This window comes from Phyllostomus hastatus, unplaced genomic scaffold (genome assembly GCF_019186645.2).
Source record: "Phyllostomus hastatus isolate PE091 unplaced genomic scaffold, TTU_PhHast_1.1 phas_contig_58, whole genome shotgun sequence".
NCBI lineage: Eukaryota > Metazoa > Chordata > Mammalia > Chiroptera > Phyllostomidae > Phyllostomus > Phyllostomus hastatus.
The window spans coordinates 16,569,079-16,596,504 of record NW_025333916.1 but is presented as its reverse complement, the minus strand read 5'-3'; the positions used below and the strand labels follow the sequence as shown (position 1 = coordinate 16,596,504).

At 39.3% G+C, this 27,426-nt stretch overlaps 1 protein-coding gene across 6 annotated transcripts in view; it reads left to right on the top strand.

Moving 5' to 3' along the window:
• Window positions 1–27,426, top strand: part of RASGRF2 (Ras protein specific guanine nucleotide releasing factor 2) — a 196,992-nt gene that overhangs the window by 81,961 nt on the left and 87,605 nt on the right. For all 6 annotated transcript variants that reach the window (XM_045847896.1, XM_045847895.1, XM_045847894.1 and 3 more), the window contains exons 7-14: window positions 285–478; window positions 5,288–5,397; window positions 6,062–6,180; window positions 13,268–13,428; window positions 14,301–14,367; window positions 14,905–15,041; window positions 21,695–21,777; window positions 27,141–27,389. In XM_045847896.1, coding sequence (XP_045703852.1) covers window positions 285–478; window positions 5,288–5,397; window positions 6,062–6,180; window positions 13,268–13,428; window positions 14,301–14,367; window positions 14,905–15,041; window positions 21,695–21,777; window positions 27,141–27,389 — 1,120 coding nt within the window. The remainder of the gene's footprint in view (window positions 1–284; window positions 479–5,287; window positions 5,398–6,061; window positions 6,181–13,267; window positions 13,429–14,300; window positions 14,368–14,904; window positions 15,042–21,694; window positions 21,778–27,140; window positions 27,390–27,426) is intronic.

Here is a 27,426-nt window from a genome sequence, read left to right as displayed (position 1 = left end):
GTTTTAGCCACTGGGAATCTGCCTCACAGGCCTTTGGGCCCTGCCCTACTAGTTACCGTCCTCTGGCTTGTCGTGGTCATCTGGGACTACTGTCAGGCTCTGCCCTGGGTCACATTCTGTCAGACCAGTCATTCAGACATCTGACCTGGGTCCCTATGCGTGTGTGACCCCTGGTGCTGAGAGCCAGTCTCTGTCACTCCTAGTGAGTGGACACAGTCTCTCCCCTGCACCGTAGATAGTTTACTGAACACCAAAAGAAACTTCCATTTCCCTTCTTCTTTCAGCCGACCTGTTTGATATTTTGCTCCCCATGCTGAACATTTATCAAGAATTTGTGCGTAATCACCAGTACAGCCTCCAAGTGCTTGCCAATTGTAAGCAAAACAGAGATTTTGACAAACTCTTAAAACAGTATGAAGCCAACCCGGCCTGTGAAGGGAGGATGCTAGAAACGTTCTTGACCTATCCAATGTTTCAGGTAAGTCCTCTGGGATGCGTTTTGTAAGTCTTCTGGTTGCAGCTCAATGTCCCTGATGCCTGGTATGACCAGAAGGAGGTGTGCAAGGATCCCCTTGAAGAATTATAACACTTATGCATTACCTGTCATCTTGAGCTTAACCCTGAGATAAACAAATTCATGCCCCACGTTCTTTCTCTGTCTAGGATATGTAAGAAAACCAGAATTTTTTGAGAAAGTTGAATTAAAAATGACTTTTTTGAAAAGCAGCACAATTTTCTCTTTACAGAAAGATGCCTCACAGACCTCTGTCGTGAAGTCTCCTCCTTCAGCATGTTTAAAAATATTACTAGGGTTACAGAATAGGATGCTGTACAAATGTTCCAGTGTATGCTGGTTACATAAAATGTTCTTGAGAAGTGGAGTGGACTGCTGGGAAGGTCTTTGTTTTCCTGCTCACCCTCCCTACCCTGTTGTGATTGCTGTTGAGCCTGCCTTGGCTGGAGCTCTGGAGAGCAAAAGGAGGGCCTCTGCAGTCACGGAGGCCGGTGGAGACTTGGGAGCCAGAGGCACTGGCTGGACCGGGGCTCTTGGCCCCTCTCAGGATGCTGCAGGGAGGCTGGGGCTTGTCATGATGTTCATTTAATGGAATCAAAGCAACCCATGAGATCCATTACACATATTCTTTCCTATATCTAGGGCTCTAGCGTTCAGAGCTCTTGAGTGAGAATTGCAGAGACCAAAATATGAACTGAATTGCCTGTTCTCTTGAAAACTGTTGATTCTGTTCTTTTGAAAAGGCATCGAGCATTCTGACTGTGGAATTTGTGGGGCTTCTGGCCAGCCCTCCAAATTGTCACATGGTAAACCGAGTCTCAGAATCATGCATGTTAGGGTTTCTGTGGGGAGCTTTGTCCCCCATGAACGGGCACTGTTGACCCTGGTGGATCATTTTTTAGCCTCAGAAAGAAATGTTGCTCTGGTGGGTAATTGTTTGTCTTAAAGTTTGTTAATCCTGCTTGAAATCCTGGAAGTCACCATAGACATTTAGTATGTTTTTTAAAAACCAAAAGGATGCATTTAAAATAACTTAAGTATAGTGAAACTTTATAATGTTGTTGTGTGTGTGTGTGTGTTTAAATGGAATTGAATTGTTTGAACTCTTTGCCTCCCTGAGGAAATATTTCACAAGGAAAAATTCAATGCAAAAAAGTTTTCTTTTTTGGTAACCTTACACAAAATTGTAATTTAAGATTTATTTATCTACACATTTTGTATAGTGCAATGTTATTTTGAAATCCTATTTGACTATCTTTCGGTTACTTCTAGGTTATGATTAAAATTCCCTGAAGTGTATCTGTTCAGCAACCCCACTTGGGTGAACACACAAAGATAGATCGTGAAAGACACATGGAACATTCAGAGACGTGCCCATCCCCCTTTCCCACTGCCCATTGGTGTCTCTTCAGGTGCCATTCAATGTAGCTTTCTCAATGCCTTAAAATGGCGGGCTGCGCTTGCACTTTAGGTGACGTGTCCAAAAGTTGAATGTAAGGCCTTGGAAAGGTCTGTGGATTTCTTAAAAATGCTGTGATGCTCTTCCACCTTCCTTTCCTCCCTCCCCATGGAGTTTAAGCCCAATAACAATGACTTGGCATTTTGATTGATCCCCAAAACTTTCTATGATATCAGATGAGGACCATTGGACTGGAAATCTCTAGATCTGGATGTCTTGCTCACCCTTTAGTCATCGCATAGGGAAAGTAATCGAACCAATCTAAATATATGTTTGTAGATCTTGAGATCGAGGCAGCTGAGCTCTAGTTATCTCCTGACCACTAGCTCTCTGACTCTGTGACACTGTTCTCACTAGACTTGTTCTGGAAGGTTGGTTGGGTAACTATTTGGTGGTGTAAGAAGCCTGGTGTTAGTCTAGTTCCCCAACCCTCTCCCCCTGCCAAGACTGTGATGGTACCAAACCCTAAAATTTAACCAAAGGGTCAGATGTTGAGATTGTCTGGCTTCTTCCAGACCAGGGTAACCAAAAGCTTCAGCTTATAAGAGCCATTGCTCTGGGAGGAGCCTCAAACTTAAAGAATTTGGCCAGAATTGGTCCAACTGCAAGAAATGGGTAAATTGAAAGAGCACTGAATTGTGTTCTTTATTTGCTTCCCCATAACTATTTTGCTTCCCTATAAGGATTTTGAACAGACCCAGAGGGGAAATCATCAGTTTGCTCCCCAGGAGCTTCATTCTCGTTGGTGTCTCTGCTGTTTCTTTATTATTTGGTGTCTCTCCCTCCTGCTGTCTCTTTGGAGTGACATATGGAACATAAAGAAGCTCAAAGGTTGTTTATTACAAGGCCCATGTCCATTCTACCCTTCTTGTTCGCTTTGGTCCTTTAACCAATGAGGTAAAATAGTACTGAAGGCATTTTCTCTCTCAGATGGTGGAGGTACGTCTATTTCCCTCTGCGTCTGTATTAGCAGTGGTGCTGCTGCCTCGCTCTGGGGCAGGCTGGACACCTTGGGATGAGGGTGGGGCACTTTACTTTTTTTATTTAGTAAAGACAGTGGTTTGTCTGGGACTGTTTAAATTGGCCTCCGCTGTTCATAGATCCATAGGTAAGCTAGTCATGAAATCTGCTTCTGACAAGAACAGCAAGATAAGATGTTTTCCAGAAAGTAGCCACCTGTTTACTGTGATTGGAGAGCAAGCTCATTAATGTCTATACAGTGACAAATATTGGTCCATAATTGAAAGCAGAATTGTGATTCATCTAGATCAGTGATTTTTAACCAGTGCACCCCGAGAATTTTTAAGTGTGCCCCCAGAACATGCAATACTTGACTATTTAGTCAGGGGCACTGACCTCTTTTCCCTGAGATTTTCAAATAAAGAAAAGACAACAGCCAGCACAACAATAGTCATCTGGTGTAAGTGAATCAAAATCACACCTATTTTTTTGTCAAAGCAGCAAAAATTAATATTTTTGTGGTGTGCTGCAGAATTTTAGTCATTAGTATGGGTGTGCTGTGAGATGGGAAAGGTTGAAAATCGCTGGTTTAGACAGCACTTTCTACGATTCTTGGGTTTTGGAGGGACGGATTTATAGTCAGCTCTTGAATATACAGATGAGTTCTTTGCAGAGCCATTTTTTGGCTGTTTCAGGCTTGTCTGTTCCTCCACTAGAAAGTGGAAAGGGCCAGTTACTCAATTTCAAATCTACCCTCTTCAGTCCTAGCCGAGGTGCTCTCTAAAATGGATTGAATTCAGCGGGAAGGATCATGAAGCTATTGACTACACTTAGTTTTGTGAGTTTTCTGTGTATTGTAAGTAGTCAGGCTCTCTCACTCCTACCCTCTTTGTTGTGAAAAATTGAATACTTTAGCTAGCGATTGCCTTGGTTTTCTTGTAGAACTACTGACCTAGAGGCAGACTGTTATCAATTATGGGATGACGCAAAAGGGATATATGAGAGCATACTTGTCCCAGGAGCCTTTACCAAGTGGGACAGCCCTGCAGGCTGTCTTAGTGAGAAGTTTACAGGATGGAGAGGCAGAAAGCGTTTGAGTGGAAGGGTCTCCTGTTCTCTGCCCTCCTATGACCAGGGAGTCTGTACACACTGCCGAACCCTAGACCTGATGATATTCCCTAGGATGTGATCCCAGAGTAGAAAGTGCAGATTGATGTCTGCCCTGATGGCGCTGCCCTCTGTGCTTTGCACATAAATGTGAGCACCCAGTAATATTAGGAGATACCCAATGATGGCCACCACATGCAAGAGAGCAAAAGCAAGTCTGTGGATAGAGCCGTCAGCACCTCAGGTCAGAATGCAAGATGCTACCCAGAGGGCCCTGGGAAGCTGTTATACTGGGCTAGTGCACGGTCAGAGCTGGGCTCCTGCCTGGCTCTGCCATTTACTATGAGGCCCCCTTGGGCAAATTACCAAATTTTTCCACACTTTGTTTCCTTGGTCTGTAAAATGGATATGAACCCGTATGTTAGAGGATTGGATGCATATGCAAACCTCGAGCACCTGATTGACCGCAGTGAGCCATGTTATGGTAGCTATTGTTCATGTATGTTATTAAAATTAAACCCACTGCCCCTGCTCCCCCAAAAATTTATTTTCTAAGCCAGTAAAAAAAAATAAATATGTTGAGTCACTGTAACTTGAGTTATATCTCTAGTCTATTAAAACCTTCATAGGGTTGATAGAGTTTCTGCCTTTGACATAACTAGAGAGTCTGTTTATAAATGACAGTACAAGTAAATCTAATTAAATAATACTTTTTATTGCCTGAAGGATGAATTGAGGTAAAGGAGGATCAGAATGTCACAAGGGTGAATATATCTTCATCTTAAGTTTTAAATCTTAAAGAAACATTGCAGTAAGATTGTCAATTTTTAAAAAAAATTTAAACAGGCAAATAAATATAAAATACAGCCTCAAGTGACATGATAGTTAAATCTGTTTCCCTATGAATGAATTTTCAAAAATTATGATTAAGAAATGTGGGATTATATTAAAAAATCTAAAGAGACAATTGTTTCTTTGCAACATCATTTATTACTCTTTCCCTCTGTTCCTGGGAAAGCGTGTGTGTGTGTGTGTGTGTGTGTGTGTGTGTGTGTGTGTGTGTATAGTTCAAAGCACAGTTCACTTTAAATGTTTTAAAATATATTTGTTAAAAATATGTTTTTCAAACAACTAAAACTGTAAGAGCAGAGACGAACTTCCTGTACGTGGTGCTCGCCTGTACGGGAAAGTGCCCCGGCGCTGCTCACCCTCCCCGCTTGCTCACGCTGGCCTCTGTTTGCATTTAGATCCCCAGGTACATCATCACACTTCATGAACTCCTAGCTCACACACCCCATGAGCACGTGGAGAGGAAAAGTCTGGAGTTTGCTAAATCAAAACTAGAGGAACTGTCCAGGTATGCAGAGAACGTACAGTGAAGGCCTGTATGGGAAAGCAGTGAGTCAGTGTTCTGTGGAACCCTAACTGTATGTCCAGGGAGCAAGAAGCAAGATGCAATCCAGCTTCTCAGAAAGTTGGATGATACCTCTTGAGATCAGGTCTACTTTGGTTTAAGTTTGAGAGTGTTCACATTTCTTTCAGTATAATAGAAAAAAAATGAGTTTCTGTTGCATTTTTGTATTCATATTGGTCAGGAAGCTGGAGAGGTATATCTTGGATTTATCAGTAGCATTTCAGTGTTCCAGACAGTTATTTATATCTGTTCCTTTAGCTTGTACAGGATAAATGTACAAAGGTCTCTAATTTTCTCTGCCTCTGAGAAATGGCACCCTAATGGTGGTCTTCACTGAAAGCCTTTCGTGAGATGTGTTGCTGTCCTGCTGCACTTACCCGCAGCGGTTCCAGGGCACTCACTGATCCCCGACCCGCTCCTCATGCAGAGTCATCACGCACATTGGCCTTGCTTTGGGTCGAGGCTTGCTGAAGCCTGGACATCCAGTGGAAGCCTCACAGTCCCAGTTCCAATGATACAAGTTCCCAGGTGGAGCTCATGTTCACTTTCCTGCTAAGGCAATGCAAAACTTTTCTGACAGTGATCCTCTCTGTGTGGTGTCTGACAGGGTGATGCACGACGAAGTGAGTGACACTGAAAACATAAGGAAAAACCTTGCCATTGAAAGAATGATCGTAGAGGGCTGTGATATTTTGCTGGACACCAGCCAGACTTTCATCCGCCAAGGTAAGTCCTTATGCGGTGGACCCACCATCTAGGTGATCTCTGCTTTTGTCCCATTATCCCTGGCAGACCCAGGAAAGCATTTTGGAGCAGGCTTGAGTTAGAGGTTTGATGAATGTGGTTTGTGCAGAATACCCCCATGGCCTTGACCGAGGCTGTGGTTGAAGCCCACCTTTGCGCCGTTTCTTTTTAGGGACCACGAAAAACAGCAGCACAATAATAGTAAGGCACGGGTGGCACAGTGAGTTATATCTGACTGCACTGTCCTCTTTGGAGCGCACATTCTCTGTGGCTCCCATGGGGACAGGTGGGTCGGCCCATTGGAGTGTCAGTGCCGGGTGGTGACAACAGCCAGGCACAGGCCCAGGAGAAACTCGCATTACTTACATCCCTTTCCTATGGCAGTGGGGACAATGGCTGAGGTAGAAATAGCTGTCTCTTGTTCCCATTTTTCATCAGCAGTTCTGGAGGCCCCACATGATGTGGTTTGATTCAACCCGTAGCTCCAGTTACCATCAACTGTCACGCGTGACCCCTGCCCCACTTCAGTGATGGCGAAGGCATCTTGTTTGTGGGGTGTGCTTTGGTGGGCTCTTTCAGTAAATTAAGCTTTTGAAGAGTTAAAGATATTTGTGCTGGAAACCGTGGAGACAGAACAGCTTAACAGTGCATATTCCTCCGTAGCTCTCATTCCAAAGTGCAAAAATTAAACTGTACCCCAAACTCTGTTTAAATGCTTAGGTGTTCCAAGGGTGGGGAGTATGTTCCTTGAGATTGATTTGAGACAGTATAGTATACACATTTATAATTTTGAATTTGGTGAGGATTGGCACATACGTTTGGGACTAACCTTTAATGTAGTTTATATTGTGCCAATATTATTTGAAGACAATTTGCATTTCCATTGCATACCAAAATGTGCTGCTTAAAATACTTTTTTACCTCATCAAACCAGACATAATTTATGCTGTGCACATTAATTTTTGCATAGAATACTTTGGAAATTTAACACATGCAATTCTGCTTTCTATTTATTTACAAAGAGAGAAATCACACATATGTTAAAGTTTGAGAGTATATATTAGGAAATGGTACCTTTTTTCATTTTTGGCTTTCACGATCAATTAAAAAATAATAATGCAGTACAGTGCTAACAATGTCAGACCTTCTTAGGTCTGATGCATGTCAGACCTAAGGTCATCAGACCTTAGGTCTGATGACGTGCTTAGGAGCACGTCAGACCTGTGCTCCTCTGCACAGACTGCATGCCCACACTGGCTCCCTCCTTCCCGGCACTTGCCTGCCCCCCTCTGTGCCTTTCCGTGTGTTGTCCTCCAGCCTGAGGGCTGGAATGCCCTTCTCCATCTCTTCTGTGCCTCTTAAAGGCCTGCTTGTCCTTCCCAGCTCAGGTCACACACCTCTAAGAAAGCTTTTTAAAATTTCCCCCTCATCTTCCCGTCCCCTCCCCTGTTGTTAGGATGAATTTACCTTCCTCCTCATTTCCAAGACTCCTGGCTCCTGGTGCATGTATTTCACCCCCTTGTGTATTATAGGTACATGTTTGCATGCCTATCTGTCTCAGGAATTATACCTCTGAAGGGCAATGCTTCTGACATCTCTCTTGCCTGGTGTGCTGTTTTCCATGATAGATACCTTGGAAGATGGGCATTGGATTCAATTGAATTGCTTATTGTTGAAGTGCAGTTTGGGTTGTAGGGTGTCTTATTTTGTATTATTCTTGTTGTTTAGAGTTTACTGAAAAATACTTACTACTTGACTTGAGCTTTATAATATGTGAGAATGGAAACAAAATTTTCTATCGCTAGTATTTAATTTCAGAAAGAACTTTTGATTGAAAAGGATGACTATACATAAACATTTCATATATTTCTACAGACTGTTTTGATCTAAGTTTATAAAAACATCTGTAATGAAAAATGCCTGAAGTTTGAATATATTGAATAAGTCATATTTCTTTTCATCATACCTGGAGGAAAATCAACCATGAGCCACTGCTCCCTTTGATTCAAGTCCAGATGTTATTTATTGCTTGTTCTATGTCATATGTTTAAGGCACTCCTGTTAGCTATTCATATAGCTGATGTTATTATTGTATTGATGTTGATGCAATGATTTGCCTTTCAGCAGAATTTTTCTGTATTCTTTGGTTTGGTTAGTCTGTTTAGGAATTATTAAATAACAGTGGTTTAAAAAATGAGACTTTAGTATGAAAGTAAAAAGTAATTGAATTACAGACAGTTTGGAAAGTTTGCATTGTTTTGCTTTGATTGCTTGTTGCTACTCTTACTAAATATCCTTAACAGGCTTTAGAACCCCTGGAGGTGTGTTTTTTATTAAACTCTTAAACTTTTAGGGATTCTATTTTCTATGAAATGGACTACAATTTGTCTCTAATTGTGCTGCTTACTGTTAGTGGTGACATGAGGTGTGTTTCAATGTGTGGTGTGCATGAAACACATGTACATGGTTTCAATCTTAAATGAATTTTTATTCTGAGCAGTAGAAAAATAAGTCATCCAGGTTTTCTGAAAGGTCTCTTCAGAAGAGCGACATCAGCTAATCTTAAATGTCAGTCCATGGGAATTTAGTAGTTGAAATAAAAGAAGTTTTATTATACATTGATTCCAGTTATTAGATAGTTGATGAGTAGGATGCAAAGGACTGTGTATCACAGTGGTCTGATATTGTCATTTATTGTCCAACATCTATTCAAAGTTTGTTGAACAAATAAATTTGTAAGTGTCTGAGGCAAAAATAGGAAGACAGCATATTCGTGTCACCAAAAGTCAAATGCTGTCTCCTCCACTTTTTTGCTGTGATATTGGGCAATTTAATTAACCTATCTTTGCATCAGTCATGTCTTCTTAAGCTGTAGAACCTATATTTTAGGGTTGTTGTGAAGATTTAAGGAGCTAATAATGCTCACAGGAACATGTAGGTTAGTGCCTGTGAGATTATGACATGAACTTGAAAAACCAAGATCCAAATTTTGGAATGAGTTTCTATTTTCAATACCATAAAATATATATAAAGTTTAGTAGGAGATGAAGGCACTCTAAATTGACATTTTGCACAGAACCCATTATGTGTAGTCAACATTGTCTTGTGAAAATATGAATCAAGGAAATTAAGTAAAGCCAACTGGATTCAGAGTGAAATGCACTGAGAATGAGTCATGGACCTCTCTAGTACCTTAATCATTCCCACATACAAAATGATGGACTTTCAATGTACCAGTGCTCTTTGAAATTGTAATATGGGGTCTAGCAATATTTATACCTTCTCAAATGCCTAACCCAATACCTGGAAATTGCTCTTCATTCTTTTTCACTACTAGTGGAATTAAGAGTAATGGTATTATCATCAAAGAGACAAGAGGTAGCAAATTCTGGTGTGGAAGTGGAGAAAAGGGAACACTTGTGCACTATTGGTGGGAATGTAAATTGGTGCAGCCACTATGGAAAACAGTGTGGAGGTTCCTCAGAAAAATACAAATAGAACTGCCCTATGATCCAGCAATTTCACTTCTGGAAATATATCCAAGGAAAACAGAAACACTAACTGAAAAAATATCCACACCCTCATGTTCATAGCAGCATTATTTATGATAGCCAAGACAGGGAAACAACCCAAATGCTCACTGATGATGAATGGATAAAGATGTTGTGATATGTACACACACACAATGGGGTATTATTCAGCCATAAAAAAAAAACAAGAAGGAAATACTATCATGTTTTGACAACATGGATGGACCATAGGGCATTATACTAATGAAACTAGTAAGACAGAAATTCAGAAAGACAGAAAGACAAATATTGTGTGTGGAATTTAGAAAACAAAACCAAACAAAAAACTGTGAACTCATAGGAAAAAAGATCAGATTTGTGGTTATCAGAGGTGGAGGGTGTGTGGGGGAGGGGACATGGGAGGAAGGTGGTCAAAGGCACACACTTCCAGGTGTAAGGGAAGTACTAAGGATGTAATGTGTGGCATGAGGGCTGTAGTTAACACTGCCGTATGGTATGTAGGGAAGTTTTTTAGGAGATTAATCCTAAGAGTTCCCATCACAAGGTGCTTTTTTAAAGTTTTTTTTTTTTATTGTTTCTATATGATGGATGCTAACTAACCTTATTGTGGTAGTCATTTCACAATATGTGCAAATCCAACCATTGTGCTGCATGCCTTAAACTTACACAATGATGCACGTTAATTATTTCTCAATAAAACTGGGGTAAAAAAAATAAGAACATTAGCCAGTCCTGAATGCCACTCTATGGGATTTTGGTCATTTAAATAATGTGTTTTGTTGCAAGTTGACTCCAATTATTGGGCAGAAATGACAGAGATGCAAAGACCATATCCTAGTAATGGTCTGCTACTGAGGAATTACTAATTTAATATTAATTATTTCTCTATTTGCATTGACTAGAGAGGGTTTTTTAACTGTCATGGTTGTGTTGAAACATCATGTCAAATATAAGATAGAATGTGAAAAATCCACTTAACATGTTTTTTCAATATAATTATTTTATAAACCAAACAATAGTGTTGAAATCGCTCACTTTTAACTGAGCTGTATATGTTTTTGTAAATACCTAAAACGCGCAGTTTCCTAGTTGGATATGAGGTTAACAGTTATAGATCAAGCAAATTAGTGTGTAGTTGCCAAGGAAACATTTATTTTTTAACCTCAAAGCTGAAATTTACAGTAATTGCTAATACATGAGTTAACAGTGTATTCTATAATTTCTGATTTATGAACTAATTAAATGCTAGAAGCATTTACCAATGAGTATATTGTTATTGAGTTTTCATAGCCTTGGTGATATTCTTTCTGAAAATGTCTCCCAAGCCCACTTGTCCACCAAGGTACCTGCCTACGCCTCTGTCGTTCACTCTGCCCTAACTGACCCACGACCACCCATGGTGAAGCTCCCTTTTCAGGTTTCAGTTTTTATGATGCTGAATCCACTGCCATCTCTTGGCCATGCTGCTGTGAGATGCTAAAAACTGAGAGCTGTTTAGCTTCTCAGGCCTCAATCTCCCCTTCTGTAAAATGAGAGGGTGACCCAGGTGCTCTGAAAAATCCCCTCTGGCTTTGATTCCACCCCATGAGTCCCATGGGTACAATCCTTCTGCTGCTATTACTTCTTCATTGACTTCTCTAAGGGTTTTGCTTTGAGCTTTCCTTCTCCCTTCTTCACTCTTCAAATTTAATTACTTGCTGCTTGCATTCTCTGCCAGCTTGCTCCCACCTTCCTCACCTCCCTCATTCACTCTGTGCTTGCCTGCTCCCTTCAGCAGACTCAAGGCTTCGCCCCCACCTCCATTCCCAGTCCCACGCCCTGCCCAGGACTGTTTCCATGTTTTTCTTGAGGCCCCAATAGCTGCCTCTCTCTCTCTGTCAAGGAGCCCACCTAACACTCATCTGAACAGATGGAGTCTGGACATGGCAGCTTTGAGCCCTTTACCACCCTTCACACCTTTAGATCTTCCTTACAAAGTAGATGCCTTTTGGAATATCCATGTTAATGCGAACATTTAGTGAATCATGGTTTTACAATTTTGTGTCTATAACACTGCTCCCACCCCTGCTCCCCCCCCACCCCCCCGCCACCGCCCACTTTAATTTGTGCTCATTACAAAAAAAGAGTCAGGGAGCCCGGAAAATGTATGAAGGGGAAAACAGGTTGCCTGCAATCTCACCTCTCAGAGATGACCACCGCTTACATTTAAGGGTTTGATATGCACCGAATGGTGTTCAAGAGGCTGACCTGAGCCTTTCTTTCTAAGGCTGCGTTTGGGGGAGATGGTAGAGTTTAACCAACAGTGGAAGTAATACTGGCTCAGACCATTTCAGAAATCAGAGGCAAGGTATTTGCATGAATCTTAGTACTTTTGTGTTTGATGCTTAACTTAGATTGGAACTTTATTTTGGGGAGAGGGAGGTCATTGTTAGGGTGAAATTATATGAAGTTTATGCAGAGCTTCTCACATGGAAGGGAAGACAGTTTTGATCACAGGAATGTCCTGGGTATAGATTACATGTGGTTTCTTTTCCATTTAGATTCCAGAAAGAATTTTTATCACACATAATTTAAATGTAAACTGAAATAGCTGTTTTTTAAAAATAGTTCTTAACTAGATTGTGCTGAGTTATATAATTCATATATTTTTATAATATAATGTATTGTATATTCTATTTTTCAAATACAAAGTAAACTCTATTAATAAGCTATTTAAAATGAAAATAATGAGAGGAACTAAGAAGGTGAAATGGGGTAAGAGAAGGGAGGGGCAAAATATGTGAATTGAAATAAACTATAGTATAAAATCTAGTGACTCAGTATGCACAAAATAGATGAACCAGAGACATGGACATAAAGAACAAACTGACAGTAACCAGAGGGGACAGGGGAGGGGGATAATGGGGGAAAGAAGGGGAAGGGCCATCGAGGAACATGTATAAAGGACCCATGGACAAGCCAGTGAGGTGTGGGGGGGAGTGAGTGTGGGAGGTGGTGGTGGGTAGGGCAGGAGAGAGTAATGGGGGAAAATGGGGACAACTGTAATTGAACAACAATAAAAAAGAGGGAAAGGGGAAAAATTTTAAAAGGAAAATAAAATTATTTATATTAAAAATTAGCTATTTATCTTCCTTCGGTGCTTCAGGAAGAATTAATTCTAGTATTTGCTTTTTATTGTGTTATTTTATTACCATATGTGATTATACAATATGTACCCTATTGTTAGATTAATAAGTTCATTAAGATCAAATCACCAAGGACAGATGGAAGATGTGCCTCCTCTGAATCCAATTTGGCTTCCTTTCCAACTTATTTTCCAGATTAGAGATGAATAATCAATTCTAAAGCATTTTATAAAAATATTAGGAATTAGTGTGACTCTTAAAATACAATGTACTGATTCTTCTGCTCAGAGTGTAGGGGGTTGATTTGTTCCAATGGTGCATTCGATGAATCTTTGGTGTTTATTGTATCAGGAAGGGCTGTCACTTCGTAGAGTTTTTTAATTGCTGTGTATTCTTCACTTTTGTGATCACCAGGTTCTCTTATTCAAGTACCTTCTGTTGAGAAGGGGAAACTTAGTAAAGTTCGCCTGGGTTCATTGTCTTTAAAAAAGGAAGGAGAAAGACAGTGCTTCTTATTTACAAAACACTTCTTAATTTGTACAAGGAGTTCAGGAGGAAAGCTGCATCTGCTCAAGGTACTGGTTTTACATGACTATTCCATTTATGTTTCATGCATTTAAGTGGCATTCAGGTTAATGTAATTATGACTTTCCCATGAGTGGTTTCATAAAATATCATCACAATTGCACAGTGAGGTAGTGTACAGGTACCAACCTTGACATTTACTTTGTTGTCATGTGGCTTTAAAGAAATAGAAATTTAAATGTGCATTACAGTTAGGCAGTGCAATTAGAATCATAACCTGAACAAAATTACTACTAGTTGATGACTATTGAGCTACAACAATCTTGTCAAATTACTACAGTGCCTATTTTTGTAAAAAAAAAAAAAAAATAAAGTTTTATTGAAATGTAGCTGTGGTCATTTGTTTATATTTTATGTGTGGCTGCTCTCATCTGCTTTATAAAATGGCAGATTTGAGTAGTTGCAGTAGAAATCACATGGCATGCAAAGCCTCACAGGTTTCCTATCTGGCCCTTGACAGAAAAGATCTGCCTTTCTATACCTTCTGTTATTAGTGCCTGGACATATTGTCCAGCACCGTGATAGTGGCTTCTTACTGCCTCACCTGCTTCGTGGTTGGGGAGTTCAGCCTTTGCTGAGCTGCATCCCTTCTCAAGGGCCCCTGAGGGGCCATCTAGTCTCCTGTAGACTGACTTGCTAAATTTAATAAACATCAGGAGTGAGAGTGGGTTGGGGAGAAGAATCATGAAGTTAAATGAGTTTAATTACTTTTATACATGTAAATTTAATTTTGGATTCTATAAAATTATTTGTGATGTAGAATTACTATGCTTTCTTCTGTGGCAAGGACTGTTTGCAAATCAGAGCTTCCCAACCTTTGCAAGATTCTCAGGCTCCTAATGAAACATTGGCTTCTTTCCAGACAGGTGGGGTTCTCTCACTAATAGAATGCACCTTGATTGAGGAGCCTGATGCAAGCGATGATGACTGTAAGTTAGAATCCATCACTTAGAATTATATTAGAATTAAAAAGTCCTATGATTTTTGTTTGTTTATAGCTAAGAAGAGTTGCGTAAGGAGGCAGTAGAGATGCTGAGAATAAACTCCCTGAAGTCATTTGTGTATGAAAAATTCTGTTGAACCATCTAACCTCTAAACCTTGTTAAACTGTCATTGGGAATTCACATTTTACTGAATTTGTCTCATGACAGTGACTTTCAGTGTCAGGCACAGAAGAAAAGAATTAAATTAGAACTCTGTAGATTATGGAAATTAAAAAAAAAAACAACAAAATAAAACAGATCATGAAATGAAAGGGAGACCAGGATCATAATCCTAAGTAACCTACTGACCTCAGCTTTTTTATGTGCTTCTGAGCTTAAGCCTCCCCCATGCTGGAGAAGTACCACATTGCTAAAACGAGATTCTGGACTTGAACACTGATGGCATTACTATAACTACGTGAAAGCAGCTGTTACTCACAGTGTTGTATTCACATCTAATTGTTTGGTTTATGTGTATTGAAGCCAAAGGTTCCGGGCAAGTGTTTGGACACCTGGACTTTAAGATAGCGGTGGAGCCTCCGGACGCTGCCCCTTTCACTGTGGTCTTGTTGGCGCCTTCACGGCAGGAGAAAGCTGCTTGGACAAGCGACATAAGTCAAGTAAGCAAGTGGCTTTTGATGTAGCTTTTTTTTTTTTAATTTCATGACATTAACTTTCAAGGAGGATTTTTAGAGTTGATCTATTCTTATCAAAAAATTACATCTGGTTGCTGTATATTACCACTATGTATCTTGATGGCTGGAATCACTTGTGTTTTGTGTGTTTTCTTTTTATATTTAAAATTTACACGAAATGTAGTAATTGCATTTTCCTCCTGGGCATCTCGTACAATTTTTAAATGTAATCACTGGTGTTGAATGGTGTTAAAATATCCCTGTTAATAATAAATTCTCCAATGACTTCAGTGGATTTCTTTTTTTTTTTGCTTATTTGTTCCTGAGGTAGGACAATGGTGAGAGATACAAAAACTACTAACAGGGGCAGGGCTCTGGGGAGAAACCACAAAGGAAGGAATCACACAAAGAGAAGATACTATCTGTACTATGAAATCCAAAAATGAGCTGCTGTATTTCATATGGAAAAAAATAGGAAACAAATTTGCTTATTTTTCCTTGGTCAGCAATGTCCAGTTAGAGCATTGTTGCATTTATTCAGGATTTGGAATATGTCAAAATTAGTCACAATTGGACTTGGGTGTTTTAAAGTCCAAGCTGTATGTTACTTTTGGCTCCATTAACCAATATAGGAGGAAAATGTTTGTGTGAGGAAAGTATTAAAAGAAAATTTGATAATTATCTTCAAAGTTGTTACCTCAAGGAAGATGAAGCAAACAGAAGAGGCTGTATTATAGATTCTATTGTCTATTTTTTTCTGAAGAGCTAATAGTTATTTATATATAAGATTTTAGGTAAAAATCTGAACTATATAATAGTTCTTTAGATATTTAATTTTTTTCTGAGTGACTGAAAACTGTGGGAAAGTAGAAAGAGAATAAATGTCAAAAATAATTATTTTTGTATGTCAAAGAAATTTTTCAGACTTAGTCTCATTTGCCCTTTATAATGGTGTTCTGAAAGTAAACAGAAATATTAGTTCCATTTCACAGGTTTGGAGGCTAAATGTTTGTCCAAAGTTACATAATTGTGTTGAATCAGGATCAGATCTAATCCAGGTCTTTTATTAGTACTCTAAACATTCTTTACAGGATTTTTGCTTATATACACCCACAACTACTTTGATGGTGAACAAATAGCTTAGAGTGAAGATACTTCTGTTCTGGCTAACAAAGGAGCGAAAATGTGGGTTCCCCCATATTTGCATAATTACATCCTTATGGTGATTTATGAATGCTTTCATTAACTCTATGAAAGCATTAATTCATGACTGTATGAATTAGTACTTTAGTTTTTATTTGTAATGCCTGTCTGACCTTATGAAACTCCGAATCATTCACTGATGCTGTGAATGTGGATTGACCAATCACCATGCGTTGCTGGGTACTGGGTAGGTACCAGGAACCGGGCAATGGTTTCTGATTTCAACAGGTGGGCTATTAGGGATAGAAAAGGAAGTAGACAATTTAGTGCAACAAAAGTTTGTAAGTGTTGTGAAGCCAAGATAAGTAGGAAGATTGGGGAGAATAGCAGTTGGCAAAGGTGTTTTCCTAGCTGCTTCTAACTTCTACCTTATGTACCTGGGGCTTGATACGAGCTTTAAGTGACCTTCCTTAGAGTGTCTGGTGAGGCATTGTTAGGAAAGAAAGACCCTTGGGGTGCATGGATGAGTCTAGGCCTGGTCCTTTACAGATAGGTACCCAACACTTTGCCTGCCACAAGCATCCCAGTGCGAGACTGTTACTTAGACTACATCTTGTGACAGAAGCATGCAGCTTCCTCCTGTTTCTCCAGTGTGCTATGGCTAGTTTGTTAAAGTGCATTAGAATATTTCTGGAATTGAATTGGAGAAGGACATTAACAGGAAGTTATATCTTTTGGAGGGATGATGGTATCATTAAATGACATTACTATGTTCAGTAGAGCCTTGATATTGTGTGACTTCGACACTTATGATTTCACTGATTCAACAAATCGAGTTATGCAGTGATGCTACATACTAGCCAATGACAACAAAAAGTTCCTTTGTCTGGTGTAGCTTACATTCTAGTGTCGGGAAGATGGAAAATGAACAGTAAACATAATAAATAAGGACACACTATTTTATGTTAGAGCATGATCAGGCAGGATAAAAAGGTGATTGGGCTATTGGTAGGTAGCTTACCCAAAAAGGTAGGTATGTGTGGATCAGTACAGTTTCTCAGAGGTAGTCATCTGGTTCTGGAGAAGACATCTAAACAACTGTAGCATGTGATGGAGATAACAGGCAGATATATGGTGAAGGGTAAGTCGTTCCACACAGAGGGAACAGCCATTTTAAAACCCTACAGCAGAAGGACACTGAATATTTCGAGTACTAGCATGAAGGTCACTGTGGCTGAAGTGGAACATGAGAGAGGGAAAAGAGATAAAGAGTAAGTCATTTAAGCGGAGTTGTTAAAGAAGCAGGGGATACAGGAGTTCAGTGTTTAGGTCCAGGCAGGAGACTCTATGCCATTTAGGTGATATCTCAGGCTATGAAGCTGTTGAGATCACCCAGGGAGCAGCCGTAGATAGAAATGAGAAGAGGTCCATGGCCTGAGTGAGGGGTCAGGGAAAACAGCAAAGAGGGCTAAGAAGGAACCAACAGTGCAGTCGGAGGATAGCTATGGGGCATGGTGTCCTGGGAGTCAATGGAAGAAAATGTATCAAGGAGGAGGGATGGTCAGGTGTCAACTGCTACTAATGGCTGATAAGGTGGCGAGTGTTGTGAGATACTTACTGATTTTCCTGATGTGGGGTTTGAATGGTGGGTGGGAAGGAGGGAGTGCTCCCCTAGTGATGGAGCCTAGCCTGCTGCCCACATCCTGCATCTCAGCTGGCTTTGTTCTCTGCTTAAAGCATTTTCATTTTATCAGAGAAGTTATGTGCTCTTTATATACCGACGGAATTTGTCAGCCTCCCAAGTATGTCTCTGGACATATTCATTATTAATGAGTTGCACCTACTGAATGCTTAAAAATGTACTGTTTAATATTTTATAATATATATGTAAAAATATGGACACAAAAAAGGAACAAAAAATTACTCCCAACACCCAGCACACTAAATAAATGTTTGTCAAAGCATTTTCTGCAGATAACTATGTTAGAATTACCTGAGGGTTTTCAAAAATGCAGGTTCCTGAACCCACATTCCAGACACGCCCAGGTTTTAACAAGCTCCACAGATGACTTTTGTACAATTAAATCAGCGAAGCTCTGCCCTGCAGAGCAGCTGCTTCCATCTCTGAATCCTCCACAGTCCTGCCACAGAGGGATAATTTTACAGCGTGACTCTCAGTGTGTGTGTGCCATTTTTGCTTTTTACCTCATATACATCTTTCCATATATCTGTAAATTCTTCATATTAGTGTCTTCTAATCTGTATTAGTATATATATATATATTCATATATTAGGATATATATATTTACCTGTATATATTCTACCACACTAACGTACCATTTTACTAGCTTTTTCCAACTACTAGGCATCTGATATAGGCAGTTTCCTAGTTTTAGCATTAATATATGCTGTGGTGCTAAACATCTTTGTGCCAGGAGTTTCTTCCCTTTCGAGGTCCCTGGCTGGTGCAGCTTCGGCACAGCAGGCGAGGCTGGTACAGAGGGTCTGATTGCTTGCATGATTTCATAATTCATGACTCGGCAGACGGCCTCCACACTTCAGGAAACACATAACTCCTCTTCACTACGTTACCGGCAGGGTGTCTGTGCAGCTCTCTCTTAAGTCACGTCAAAGTTGAGTTTTGCCACATTTATCAGATTTTCCTATTTAATAGAAAACTGATATTATTTTCTAGTGGTTTTAGTATACTTCTGTAATTATCAATGAGATTACCATTTTACACTATTTCTGTTTCTTGTCAGTTCGTGCCAGATGGAGATTTATTCATTTTAGTTATCCACAGACCAGGGAAATGAACATTTTCTTGTGATTCCTAGTACGAATGTGTTTGCTGTTATTTTGCCTTTTATTCTTCATTCTTTATTTTGCTAAATCTTAATATTTGACACCACCTTGCTGAACTACTGTGTTACAGTAATCACACATGGCTATTATTTAAGATAAAAAAGTGGCTCTTGAGTATTGACACAATCCCAGTTTCACATAAAGCAGTCTGTACAAAAATTAAAACTCTTGGCTAAGCCAGGCCTCTGTCTCTGAGGCTGTAATTTTCAGAAGTTACAATTGCTTGAGTGATTAATTACACTGTTAGTTACACCAGTGAGGCCATTATTAACTGTTGGCGCCTCCAACAAAATGGGCAAGTGGCTAATGGTCTTGAGCAATAATTCTTCCTTTTTCCATCTATTTATAGGAAAAAATTGAGGCTGCAGATCTGACCATTCATTTCGATACGGTGCATTCATTTGTGCTTGTCTTACTGTCATACAATAATGGTGTATACAACACACTTTTCTGTAATTATGGGTATTAACCAAAATGCAGGATTAAAATTCACCTCTGAGCTTCTTGATTTGGACAGAAGTGTCAAAATATAGACCTGTATAGACAAATTTATAGCATGCTGACTTGCTCTCTTCCTTAAAATAGCTTTTCTGGAGTCAATAGGGAATTTTCTATTTTAACAAAAAGGTGTATTAAAAGAAAAAAGTTGCATCTACCCTTTCTTTCTACTACCTAGATATGCTAAGAAGGTAAAAAATATGGTGACATAGTAGACCATTGACCTTTTTGAATAGCTATTGCCTGAAGCAAAACCCTCAAAAAACCCTGCTGGAGAAGTCATTCTCAACACTTGACACGGACCAGCTGTGTGGGAATTACCTGGGGCTTTTGTGAATGTACATCGGCCCAGGTGCTGCCCTAGTCACAGTCATCACCACCGAACCGGAATAGCCGCGGCCCAGAACCCACTTCTGTTACCCTAGGAATTTTAAGGTTTACTATTGTTCACATAAATTCAATGTTACCCTTAAAGATATGTGACACCTTGCTTATTGCCATGTTTTTCTTGCATAAGTGATCTGAATTTATTTTTCCAGAGCTCAAACTGTTCTCCCCAACACCACCAAGCTACATGGTTGTATGAGAATAAATATTTACCACTCCTTCCCGTATAAATATTCATACGCACATTCATATAAAGGTATCCCTGCTTTTCTAAAGGTCATATTACATCACTTTGCTTTTACAAAAGACCCATGTTATTTCCTGATGTTGTAAGGAAGTGAATTGAAGTGGACTTCAAAATATTTCATTTCGTTTCCAGAGTTGGGATCCTCTATACTTGGTCATTGAAATAATGGCATAAGCCATGAGAAAACAAATTTGTAAGGAAAGACAAGCATGAAAATGGCTAATATACTAAATAGACTGAATAGTAAAGTGATGCCACTGATCTGAAGATTCTTTTATGCATATTTACTCTTTTTTATTATTTAAAAATCCTCACCTGAGATTGATATGTTTATTTATGAGAGAGAGAGAGAGAGAGAGAGAGAGAGAGAGAGAGAGAGAAACATCCCATATATGTCTCGACCAGGTATCGAACCCTCAACCTAGGTATGTACCTTGACCAGGAATGGAACCCACAACCTTTTTGGTTTATGGGATGATGCTTGAACCAACTGAGCCACCCAGCCTGGGCCACATATTTACTCTTTCATTTAATGTTGGGGCTTAGGATAAACTGGAGTTCAGGACCTATGTGAAGTTACTTGTGATCAGCTTCTTCACATCATTTAATTGCAGTCATAAAGCACCACACAACATCCTAGTTACTAGAAGTAATTTCTGATTTTAAACTTGTTAAATCTTTTTTTAAAATTTTCTGTTTTGTTCACAGGGAATTTGTAAAATTCAAAATAAATCCTTCTTTAACCCAAAGTAATTGCAAAGAGAAATTTTAAATTGATAAAGCATAGATATAAATAAAGAAGGCAGAGAAAATCAGCAAAAGTTCCTGAGAGTTCCTTTTAGAAAGAAAAGAAATGAAGATGAACAGGGTTTCTTATATGCCACAAACAGGAGAAATCACACAGTGCATTCTCATCACACCGACGTGGTGCCAAGAGAAACTCTGCTGGAGAAACTGGTAAACGGAGGAAATTCGTTAGCAAACCGCCCCCTCCCCAAACACCACACAAAAACAAAACAACCAGCTGAGAAGCAGGCATAGAACTTACTAGTGAAAGAGAAGATGAATTTCTTGTAAGGAAGCCACTATGTCTCCTCTGCCTGCCCCTCGGAGGGCAGACGTTGAGTATAGCCGAGGCAGTCGCCGCCAGAAGGTAATAAACCTCTGAAGGAGAGCGGCACCTGCCAGAGAAGTGTGACAGTATGATACTGTGGGTAGAGTCTTTGGGAGAGACACTGCAGGGAAACAGTCCTTATGTCTCTCTTCAGGTACCAGCCAGGTGTACAGTTTTGCTGTCTAGACATTAAATCTGTTCATCAGTGTATAACATTTACCTGCCATTGTGTGTGTGTGTGTGTGTGTGTGTGTGAGAGAGAGAGAGAGAGAGAGAGAGAGAGATGAAAAACTAAATTGTTTTGTGGCTTACACAATTCTGAGAATATATGATCTGGCTTGTTTTTCATTTGGGTTATAATTGTTTCTTCTTTTAATTTCACAGTGTGTGGACAATATACGGTGTAATGGTTTAATGACTATAGTGTTTGAAGAGAATTCCAAAGTTACTGTGCCACATATGATTAAGTAAGTGCTATACTACGTTTCCTTGCATTTTAATCAAGATCGAATTGAGAGAGAATGTACAACCCTGAATAAAATATTGCTTCAATATCATTCTGCTTCATATTGTGAATGTTTCTTGGCAGTAATATGATCATTCATGATATGCCATTATAAACAAGACTATCAAAATGCTTATTGGGACTTATAGTTTATTGACTCAGAGCATAGAAAAAATTGTTTTCATACTGTTACATGTGCTTGCACCCAGGACAGAAAATCCTATGGAGATTTTCAAGTTCACTATAAAAAGTTGTGACAGCCAGATGTGTCTGAGGTCAGAAGGGGGATCAAGGTGTAGCAGATCCTCTTGGCATCTTCCCAAGGGTGTAGATATTGTTACTCAGGTTCAGTTATAGAAATGCATTTAGATTTTGAAGACAATGTGAATCATCTGGCTTTTCCATGGTTGCATCTACCCTCTGCCCATATATGGGTCTGTCCTAGAGCCTGTTGCCCAGGGCTGCTGTCCTGCTCTTTGTATTGTTTTGTTAGCAAAGCAAGTCCTGTCATTTAAAGTGATTGACAGGGATGTTCTAGTTTAAAACGAGAAGCTGTATCAATAACTATGTGTCACAGCTTGCTTTTGTCTGTATGTTCTTCTTTCTTCCAAATTCAGAAATCGTTTTGGGAGTATTTTGGAGCTGACCGGGTTGTCTCATGTGCTCATTTTCTTGGTTATTTGCTATCCAAGCTCTAAGAATAAAATGTATTTTTAAAAGCAGTTCTGTTACATATTTTTAAAACTTACATAAAACTAAGAAAATGTTTGTCTTCTATACCTTTTTATGTGGGTTTTTGGTGGGTCTGAGCCGTTTACTCTAAGGCAATAAATAACATTAACTTTACTCTTCACAGGTATTAACTATAATCAGCTTTATTTCAATGGTACAACTTTTAAAAAATTAATTATTGTATGAGGGGCAGGCAGAGTATATCACACTAGTGCCATAATTACTACAGAAAAAATTATAAAAGGATGATAGTATTTTAGGCTGGGTGAAAAACAAAACAAAACAAAAACCCCCAAACAAAAACCCCCAAACAAAAATCCCCCACAACTCATAGACACAGACAACAGGATGGTGATTGCCAGAGGGAAGGGGATGGAGGGAGGTAGGAGAGGGTGAAAGCAGGGTAAGGGAATCTTAACTTTAACAAAAGGATGATAGTGTTTAAATTACTAGTCAAATTAAAAAATATCTGGGGTAGGATTATTTAAAAACTCTAGGGCAAAGATTTCTTTAGTGTTTAGTTTTCTAGGTTTTTAGTTTAGTGTAGTTTTTTTAGAAAACCAGCTTGGTTAAAAATGTGTGATGCTAATATTAAAACCAAGAAAACCAAGTATAAAATATTAAATCAGAAGATGCAATTTGTGACTTGGTTTTAAAATTCACATTGTTGGGCTGGAGTTTTTGTATTAATTTTTTACCCACGAGATTCTTATTTTAATATTTCATAATACAATATATATTATTTTTATTTGTTTAAAAAGTATTCTCTCGAAGGTTAGACAGCCATGAAAATCCAAACTGCTTTAGAATGAGAATATGTAAGGTGGACACTGCACCTGAGTTATAATGCTAAACCCAAAGCTGTTGCATATCTACTATTCATACATTTTGTTGACTTTAAAAATTAATGCAGATAAAAACTTCAGTTTCATGCCTGACCGGTTATGACTGACACCCAAATGCCTCTCTGTCCCCAGTGATGGCAGTTTGGCCAGCGTTCATGTCCAATGTCATTGGTGTAACTGCCTCCCTAACGGGTGGAGACTTCCCTGCCTTTGGGTACACAGAGGTGATGCTTGAATGAGTAGGACTGTTTGTAAGAACAGAAACTTCTATCTCGAGCTGTGAGAAGTTTCTGTTGGAGTCACACATTTTGATGCCCATCTGTACTATACTAGATATACATCCGGGGCAGAGTTTCATATATTTCTTTCTTCTATTTTCCTCTACCTCACTGAGCCTGATTCTCCTCAATCAGAGGAAAGAGGATGATTTTGCAATTTCTGTTCCTTATGATAGTCTCCTCCATGGCCCTCTTCTATCCTAAATTCTGTATTCTTGTTTCTCTCTGCATCTCCCTGGCTATATACCATGAAAAAAAAAAAGAGAGAGAGACATTTTGTAGAGTTAAAAGAAAAGTTATCTTAGTCATGTCTTGTTACTGACATGGCAACACTTCGCAGGCACTCACTTCCTTTTAAATCTTACTACTTATACTGGGTGATATGGGTTTGATGCTTTAAGATTTTAAGGGTTTTTTTAAGTGTTTACCAAAAGGGAGCAGTTCTTATCATAAGAGGCTTAAGTAACACATTATATCTTGGAAGTCCCTTAGGAAATAAAGACCTTGTTCAGTGTAATAAAAGAAAATTAAATAATTTCATAATATGTAATTTTTTCTTTACTCAAAATTAAAATGTAATCACAATTTTAAAGGACAGTGGCATAATTAGTTTTGTTTTATATTTAATTTTATATTTCATTTAACCCAACAGATCCAAAATGTTAATACTTCAACATCTAAACAACGTAAGAAGTATTCATGAGATTATTTACATTTTAGTCAGTTTTGTTTCAATTTTGTGTTAGCTATAGCACATTTTTTTCCTCCTAGTGTTTTGATTGAAGTAATTAAAGTCAAAAGATGAAAATCTCAAACTACAATCAAAATGCAAAATTGTGACATTTATTAAGTGAAAATACCCCTTTAAGTGGTGTTTTACATTTTATGTATCAGGTTGAGGCTTGCTTTCTTTTAATAAGAGTTGACCTCAAATTTCCTGGAAAATAGAGGTTTTTGGTGGGAGGTGGTGGGAGAAAAGGTGATCGCCTCAGTCAGCCATCTTCAGACAGACTGATTCATCAAAGTTTCTAAGGTCGTTTTACAAATGAGAAAATTAAGAACCAGAAAAGTACAGTTGCTTAAGGGTCACATAATGAGTGGAAAAAAGAGCCACGTAGTTTTCAAGAATCTCAAAGGACATGCTTGTGCATTTTTGATATCAGTAATGAGGCTAAAACTAGTAGCCCACCCTTAGTCGATTTCTCGGTAGGGGTTAGCAGCTCATTTAAAATGCCCTTTATGCCCCCATGTGAAATACTTCTGTCTGCACCGAGCATACTTTGGGGTGGGAAGTTTCCAAGAACAAGCTAAGAAAAGCTATTGATTCCTTTTTATCCAAAAGAAAATAAATAATAATTTGAAACTCTTCGAAGAGCTGAAGGGGATAATTATGGGCACTCTCAAAAAGCCAACTAATTCTTAGCAAGCAGTCGCCCCACTGAGCATCACTGGCCCTGTAGCATATCTTTTAATCAGGTGGTGAAATCCAAGGCTTCATTGATTGCCCGTCCGAGATGCCGCAATGAAGGGGAACAAAGATCTCCGATGGGAATGTGAGGGCTCAGGGCACTTCTAAGGAAGGTGGGCATTTCTGAGCCCCACTTGGGTTCAGCCTTTGCTACTAATTTTATCCTCGTGCAAACTTTGCTCCTCCACTGGCCCCTTTTGCCCTTTTAATAAACACTCACCGGAGCTGAGAGATCTGAGCAGGCAAAGGCTCCTGAGGGCTGAAGTGCGAATCCTCTCCCAGTTTGCGCACCCACCTGGAGAGGCTGCTGGGGCTTCCAGTGTATGGGTCCAGTTGGGTTGAGGAGCAGCCAGATGGAAGGTTTTACAGAATGAGAAAAACCAGAGTGATGCAGCAATCTGTAGAAGGGTTTGCAGCCTGTATTTCACCCTTTCTTTTTAATTAAGGTAAAACTGGTATATGATATCAGTTTCAGGTACACATAATTTGATATTTGATAATTTGAAAGTGATCACCACCATAAGTCTATTACCTATCACCATGCAACTCACCCTCTTTGCCCATTTTACTTTTTAAAAAAAAATGAAGACATTTTAATACTGCAGAATAATGAAAACAAAGCATTTTACACAATTTATAGATTAAACTGTACTCATGAAGTGGATAGCTTTAAATGATCAGTAAGTTAGAAAGAATGGAATAAATTAAGCATTTGGCTCAAGATGTTAGAAAAAGAAAGACAAAATAACCTGCAAGGAAAGTATAGGAAGGAATAATAATTAAAGACATTAATAAACAGACATTAGTAAATTATAGAAAAACAGTAAAATTGATAAACAGACAGTTCTAGAAGGAGAAATACATAGTTATATAATCTATATAATACCTAATGTAACATAATTACAATAACAACAGACATCAGTAAATTAAAATACAGAAAAACAGAATTGTTAAAGAGCCAGTTCCAGAGGGAGAAATACCTTATAATATAATCTGTTAGTCAGTTTGGCCAAGAACAAATGCACAGAAGTAGAAGTGAGCAAAAGAAGTAACCACAGACACAGCAATGACATCTGTCCCCCCTCCCGACCCCTTGTCAGACATCACTTTTCAAGGGCAATTTTGATATTCTGATTTAAGGGCATAAGCAAAGCCCCTTGTAAATAGGGCTTTGGCCTCCTTTCCCTATTTAAACATGATTGAAATAGAGAGAGAAGGGAAGGGTAACAGATAATGCTATCCCAAAATGTGCCACTTCATTATATTGGTTATTTTGAACAGTAGGAACTTGAAAAACAGTGAATGCATGGAGAGGCTTTCTCCAAACTCCCCTTATCTGCCTAAAGACAGATCCTCTAAAAGAGACTTGATTGCCATAAATGCCTTCCCAGAGAGTTTCATCAGCCAGGGAGGACTGACCCTTGTCACAGGAGAGGAGACTAGAAGCCGACACCACGCCCAGAAAAACTGTTACACACGATTTCATCTCCCATCTATTCTTCTAAAGACCTGTTCATCTTTCCTAAGAATCATTTGCTCTTCCTTAAGAGGCTGCCATTCCTCCTCCCCTTTCCTTATTAAGATGGTGTTTAATCCTGAGTCTAAGCCACCTTGAGGAGTTACTCATTTCTCCCTGGGTATCTCCCATGCATTCATGCTAATAAAATTGTTTATTTTTCTCTTGCTAAGCTGTCCTTTATTCCAGGGGTCTCAGGCAAGAACTCAGAAGAGTAGAGGGAGAATTATTTTTCCTCCCCTACAGAAGGAATCTACAAAATGAAATGAATGATTATTAGCTCCTCCACAGTGAAGTCTGAGCTTCCTAAGTTATACTAGCATATTTGGTGTTTTCACAGCCCTGCCTTGTGGTGTGCAGTGTCACATCAGCATCTCTTACCAAGTGCAATGGGATGTCCCTACACAAATGTGTATGTGCCAGTGCATATCCACCCAGTGGCCAAGGTGTTGTGGGCTTGTTCTCATGCTCCTGCTTTGTGCACAGGTCTGATGCCCGTCTTCATAAAGATGACACTGACATTTGCTTCAGTAAAACACTCAACTCCTGCAAAGTGCCCCAGATCCGCTATGCCAGTGTGGAGCGCCTCTTGGAGCGTCTGACAGACTTGCGGTTTCTTAGCATCGATTTCCTCAACACCTTTCTGCACACCTACCGTATTTTCACAACGGCAGATATGGTACTGGCGAAGCTTTCTGACATATACAAGAGGCCTTTCACCTCCATCCCTGTCAGGTAGGCCCGGGATTTGCCCCTCATGAAAGTGTAGTCC